Source organism: Colias philodice, chromosome 6, assembly GCF_061535455.1.
Source record: "Colias philodice isolate Cphi_HAF_F1 chromosome 6, ilColPhil1 Martin Lab GWU primary, whole genome shotgun sequence".
Lineage (NCBI taxonomy): Eukaryota > Metazoa > Arthropoda > Insecta > Lepidoptera > Pieridae > Colias > Colias philodice.
The window spans coordinates 13,020,847-13,028,144 of record NC_143091.1 but is presented as its reverse complement, the minus strand read 5'-3'; the positions used below and the strand labels follow the sequence as shown (position 1 = coordinate 13,028,144).

The following is a 7,298-nucleotide window of genomic DNA, read 5'->3' as shown; positions in this document are numbered from 1 at the left end:
AGAGGGAAGTGATCACTGCCGAATGAAGATGCTAAAGGACGCCATGATATGGATGAAGCTAATCCTGGCGAGCAAAGAGAAAGATCTACCGCACTCAGATTTTCATTCATTCGCGTACGTCGTGTTGGTTCACCTGTGTTAAGTATACATAAATTATGCATGTCCATAATATCTAAAAGTTGCTCACCACTACTAGTAGTAATACCACTTCCCCAATATTGGTGTTGGGAATTAAAATCACCAAGCAGTAATAAAGGAGTAGAAATTGATGTTAATAGATTTTGTAAATAATTAAACGTTGATTCTGAATTATACGATATATAAATTGAAATGATTGAAATATTTTTAAAACTAATGCCAACACTATTTACATATTTATTATTGTGCGCTGGTAATATTAGACGTTTAAATTGTATAGACTTTTTGATGAGTATCTCACAAATGTTAGTGTTAAGATATTATATAGATTAACAATGTATATATATTGTGCATTTGTGATGAGAAAAATAAATAAATTTAATTTAATTTAATTTAATTAATAGACTTTTTGATGAGTATGGCAGCACCACCATACCCATTAATTCTGTCATCACGAATACAAACATAACCTGGAATTCTAAAATTGAGATTTGGTTTTAGCCAAGTCTCGTTAAGAGCGATTATAATAGGATCATGCTTATTTATAATATGAATTAAATCCGATTTCTTAGGAATTATGCTCCTGCAGTTCCACTGTATTATTTTGGAATCCATTATTATTACTTATGCTATCAATTAACTTATACAAAGTGGCAACGTTGGACGGTTTTAAAGTTTTATTTTTTAATAAAGTGTTTATTAAAGAAGTTATAATATCCATAATCTGAGATGTTTCGGTTTCATTATGGACCACTTGATATCCGCAGCCATTTTCAGGCGTTGGAATCTGAGCTTGTCTAATAATATCATTATGAGCAACTTTGTCATAACCCTTTATAGACTTAGGAGGCAATTTAGGTTTTAAATGAAAAGTTTTTTTGTATGAAGAATTTGTATTATTAACACTTATTCTGTTTGGGGTTGAATTAGAAGAGGGTGCCATCAATACCTCGCCATATGATTTTGTAATTTGTGGGTAAAATTTGCTTGCCTCACCATAAGAAATATTTTTTTGAGCCATACATATTTTGATATCTTTTTGCCGTTTATACTCAGGACAGATTTTGTTAGAAGCATAATGGAAACCAGAACATAATAAGCATGACGCACAATCTTCTTCTACCGTACAAGTGTCGCCTGTGTGGTCTTGACCACACTTGTAACACCTAGGTTTGGATCGGCATATATTTTTAGTGTGACCGTATCTACAACATTGATAACATTGGACAGTAGGGAAAATATATAAGTTTACTGGCAAAGAGTTATAACAAACATAGACACGCTCAGGGAGAACTTGTCCGTCAAATGTTATAACGACTGATTGTGTAGGTTTCCAAGAAATAGTACCATTAACATTAACTTTATAATTTATCCTTCGGACCTTAATTATTTTACCACAACCTACTGGGGTGGACACATATTCTTTTACTTCCTCGGGGGACCACTCGGATGGAATGCCTTTAACAATACCAATTCTGGTAATATTGAATGATGGAATTTTTGCACTAAGATTAAAGCTACTCAAATTTTTATTTTTGACGAACTCATTAGCATCCTGTGCTGTTGTGAAAGCAACAATGCAACGGTTTCTGCCTATTTTTTTAATGCTACCAGACACAATGTTTTTTATGTTATTGTTCTTTAAAAACCTTCCAAAAGTAATGGGATGCAGAGTAGAGCCATCGCCGGGTGATGTTTCAGTTCTCTGTACATGAACAATATAAGGGAAGGAATCTGAAGGTACATATTCACACCGACTATCTTGTAATGCAACAGAGTCATGTAATTTAGGATTATCATTAGATCTATTTAGCTTATCACCAACATCAATATTTTCAGTGATCATTGATTCATTTGAATCTTTTGCATGCTTTCTATAGCGTCGTTTCTTTGGAGTACTCTCCAAATTCTGATCTAAGCATGTATTTGTAACAATTGGGATTGTTATGTAACTAGCTACCTCAGGACCGGGGGTAACCAGTCCCGGGGGAATAGGATCCGGAGGATCGTTCATAGAACAATCAGACCGAACCTTACCTCACGAAATTTAACTTTTTACATACTATAAATTAAATATATACAAAAACTTACCTAAATAAACACTAACTATACACAATCAATAAAATATATACAATTATAAACTATATATACAAAACCAAACTCCACTGATCATATAAAAATTAATTATTTTAACTCAGCCAAGAAAAATTACACCCGCTTCATTCGAAGTTTCCCGCGCTTTTTTTTCAATATAATAATTATTTAAAGTGACATTTGGTTTGACAAAAGTGTTTTTAATTTTTCGTAAAACCGCAATGATTGTTTTTGTTAAAACTAAATAATTTGGAAAATCCAAAAGTGCACGCCTCATAATTTTTTTTTAATAAATATTTATTAATTATTATTTTTGTTTATTTAATAACAATTAAACCACATCGAATCAGACCCTGAAAAATGAAAGGGTTCTATTCCTGAGCATACTCAAGCGTAAGAGAAAAAAAAAAAAAAAAAAAAAAAAGACTCGATTAGTAAAGTATTTCGGTCGCTATCGTGTTAACAAGAAAAAGGATCCGCACATACAGACACACGGACGTCCAAGACAGAACTTTTTTAAACTGTTTTTTAACTAGTTTAAATAACAAAAATGACATCAAAAATATCATGAACGTTAAAAATAGTGTATTTTCTTAATATGTGTGTGTATGTATTATCTTACAAGTGCAATGTATGATACATAAAGACATTTTAAGTTTGAAAAATCAGATGTTTTGCGCGAAGTGACAGTAGTACCCACCTCAACGCTTCGCTTATGAGGCGTGCAAAAAGGTTTTAATAGATTGTTTTATTCAATACGTATTGTCGAGCCAATTTAATAGGCAACATTTGACGTCTATCAATTTTATCTTCGAAGAGAGGTAACCTGCTTAAAAACATCGATTAAAGTGAATTAATCGATACGGATTTGAAACATTTGTCAATCGAATTTATTGATTTATGATAATTTTTATTCACAAGTAATCAATGCATTCGATTCTAGATGTCAGATTTCGATTTTTAGAGTAACGTCTCTGGTATTTAAAAAGAAAAAAGGTTTATTGACACAAAATTGTAGTGACGTCAGTTCTTCAATTCAGAAATTGTTTATTATGTTTAAAATGGTTTATCAGTAAAATGAAATCTTAAAATTACTTGTATCGGTCATTGTTATTATAAATATGTAGTCGTAATTGAAAAAAGTCAAGCAAATGTGCAGTTCTAACAAAACGAAATATCATGTTATTCTATGTCGTCGTTACTAGGTTACGTTCTTGAATTTTGTTAAACTGTCAAATGTTGCCTATTAAAATGGCTCTACTATAATTTGATAATCAAGCACTTCAAGTCTTAATGTATCTACAGACGCTCCGATTTGGTTGGTGCCAACCATATCGGAACCGACAAGGCAACCATTCCAACATTGCTACAGATTGTCCGACGGTTGGCCTTCCAGCTGTCAGTTGACCATAGAGTAATATGTCAGTTGACCATAGTACGAAGAGAATGGGCTAAATTCTACTATAGAAATAGAGAAAATTACAGTCATATGCGGCTCTTACAACTTATTTTTTAAGGTTTTTAATGTAGCCGCACTGTCAATTTTTTTTAATACTTCTAACATAATAAAATACGCTTGATTTCTGGCATCTCTATTTGCGTAATCTTTGTTACTTAAGTCCCACAAACAGGGAAAGTCTTTATATAGTTCCAGCAATTTTATTAATATGTCACGTTCGGTGACCGTAACTCCCTCGGCGTTCATGTTGACGTCCTACACCGGCGGCGTTGCGAATCTGAATGAGCCAATTACCTATATTACTCTATGGAATGAGCCGATTTGGTCGGAACAAAGCTTCCAGACGTTCCAATTTGGTTGGATCGGATAGGAAGTTGGTTTGGTCGGTATCGCCGGCGCATCCGACCACGTCAAACCAATATTAATAAAAAAATGTGTGCGTGTACTAGAGTACACACGTAAGAAGTGAAACTTCTTTATGACCTTATTTTTCAAAAAATAATTTACTATCTACACTAATATTATAAAGAGGAAAACTTTGTTTGTTTGTTTGTTTGATTGATTGTAATGAATAGGCTCATAAACTACTGGACCGATTTCAAAAATTCTTTCACCATTCGAAAGCTACATTATCCACGAGTAATATAGGCTATATATTATCACGCTAAGACCACAGATTAGAGAATAGTTACTTCGTAACTAAGACCAACAGGAGCATAGCCACGCGGGTGAAACCGCGCGGCACAGCTTGTATACAATATTACAGAAATACGTTAGTCTAACACGCTCGTCGCTTCGCTCCTCGCTACCTATTTAAATACAGTCAAAACCGTTTATGGCGACATCGTTTATAACAACATACCGGTTAAATTGACCAAAATGAAAGGTCCTTGCTGAATGTTATATGACCGCCTTATCGAAAACATTGGTTTTTACGGCATTGTTTACTACGACATACCGCATTAAGCGACCACATTTGGTTAATATTTTTGGAGAATTATATCTGTAGAACGACCGGCTCAGCTGTATTGTAAACAATTTGAATAGGTAACTGTATCCACATCTGGCACAGTATAATAGCATAGTCAATGGCTATTATCGTAAAAGTAATCAAAGTTTAGGGTCTTTTGTAATTCTTAGAAACAAAGCACATGCATATTTTGATTGGACATAAAGAGTTTGAGGTTTATTCTTATAAATATTGAATTCACAAAATCATATATGAACACCAATCAAGCAAACACGTGTTAACGTGAGTCATAGATTTATTAATGTTTTAAAAAATTCAATCAAAAACTGAGGTTAACTTTAAATACAATTTTAGAAAAATAAATACCACAATTAAATTATAAATTATATATTATATTATAATTATATAAATAATTTATAAATATATATATAATATATAAATAATATAATTATATATATTATATTATATAAATTATTAAATTAAATAGATACCATAATTCCACCCACGTGTTAGTGTATTGAAAAATACAATCAAAAAGTGAGGTTAATCATAAATAACTTAGAAAAATAAATACCATTATTACACCTAAGTATTAGAAAAATAGATGTAATTACTTATTTAATTTTTATAAATTCACTGGAATTAGAATTAATACAAACCCTTTGATTTTGCTGATCACTTTAATATAACATGTATATAGTCAAATTACTTATTTACTTTTTTATAAATTCACTGGAATTAGAATTAAAACAAACCCTTTGATTTTGCTGATCACTTTAATATAACATGTATATAGTCACGAGTACGGCGTAACGCAAAAATGTCACGCGCGCGGCGTAACGTAACGCAAAAATGTTACACAAAATTTTTGTCCACCCCCGATAAAGAAGTTTCACTTCAATAATTATGTCGGACCGACCGCTCTCTACACTTTCCGATTTGGTCGTGGTCGGATGGTTGGCACCAACCAAATCGGAGCGTCTGTAGATGCTATTACATGGAACGCCTCAGAGCGAGGTAACGCCGCATGAGTCATGTTTTTTCGTGCGTGCAGCCGGCTCTATCGAATTATAAGACGTTGTCACGTAAAAAATGGTAAAAATAATCTCCCAAAACAGTCGCAATAAGATTTAAGTTTGTTTGATTTATGTTTTATTAAATAAATAAATAAATAATAAATAAAATATCCTTTATTGAATTATTATGTAGATTAATGGACGACTAAGATCCGTTAGGCAAAAATAAAAAATACAAGAGTTACACAGATAGTCAAATAATACAAAAACATATCAATTTAGATCATTATTAATGTTGTGGGCCAAGTGATTAATGAGGATATTATTATTAATGCCCAGGCAGTATGAATAATGCCTTTGTTATCACTTGGCTCGTAACATAATATTATAAACTTTCTTATAATAAAAAATAAATGATGATTACGTATTTTTGTAAATGATTTTGATGTCTTAACTAGTCACTTAAAATAAATGTGTTATAAATACATAATAAAGATTTCATTTTATTGAAAACATTAAACATGCAAGATATAGAGTAAATAATAAAATTACATTTCAGTATTTGAACACAATAAAATTAATTCATAGTTCTTTTGCAATCAGTACTCGTAATATCTCACTTATTACCAGATGTGTTGGTCAACTTATCATAAGTTGCCGAGCGCCCAAGACAACGCACGTGTCGTTTTCATAGAATACGTCAGTGCAGCGCCATTACCATGCCATTACTAATAATAATGAGCGATTAGAGCGTGACTAGTCGAGCAACAAATCCGTGGATTTGTTTTTGTTTGACGGCCGTCTCATTACGCACACATGCCTTTAGAATCTTGGTGGTGCATTGTAAATACTTTCACAAATACTTTCAAACGTTTTGAATTTTGGAGGGGCGCGCCATGTAAAATAAAAAAAAATTGACAGTGCGGCTACATTAAAAACTTAATATTTAATATTTCATCGAATGATTCTGGAGTCATTCGAAGATATGTTCGGAAATCTTCATCATCCAATTCCTAAAGGAGCCGCATATGACTGTAATTTTCTCTATTTCTATAGTAGAATTTAGCCTATTCTCTTCGTTTTTTCCTTTGTTCCTTTTGTAGCGGTGCTGTAGCAACAATGGTTGCTGCAACCAACGCTATATTTTAAGCATTTTTCGATAATACCGGTGGCATGAGGCAAGACGTCCGTTCACTACTTCATATCATAATATGTCAACTGCATATTATATTATATTATATTTGCCATATAGATCTATATTAAATGAACAATGTATTCAAAGTATTTAATTGGTTAAGGATTAATGCTGTATTGGTTAAAATCGCTTCGAAAATTAACCATTATTTGTCGTAAAACGTAAATTATACTCCACTATTTAATGGATTTTATTATACATATAAACTTTCCTCTTGAATCACTCTATCTATTAAAAAAAACCGCATCAAAATCCGTTGCGTAGTTTCAAAGATTTAAGCGTACAAAGGGACATAGGGACAGAGAAAGCGACTTTGTTTTATACTATGTAGTGATGGTCAACTGACAGCTGGAAGGCCATCCGTCGGACAATCTGTAGCAATGTTGGAATGGTTGCCATGTCGGTTCCAATATGGTTGGCACCAAC

General features: G+C 32.4%; 1 protein-coding gene across 1 annotated transcript; it reads right to left on the bottom strand.

The window, feature by feature from the left end:
* Positions 1-586: 586 nt before the first annotated feature.
* Positions 587-2,152, bottom strand: LOC149488157 (uncharacterized). The gene has a single exon (XM_089695801.1). The coding sequence runs from the start codon at positions 2,150-2,152 to the stop codon at positions 707-709; it is 1,446 nt and encodes a 481-aa protein (XP_089551927.1). The 3' UTR covers positions 587-706.
* Between the last annotated feature and the right edge of the window lie 5,146 nt (positions 2,153-7,298).

Bases quoted from the DNA above. Each gene is read 5' to 3' on its own strand.
- LOC149488157 (XM_089695801.1), bottom strand. From the start codon at position 2,152: ATGAACGATCCTCCGGATCCTATTCCCCCGGGACTGGTTACCCCCGGT.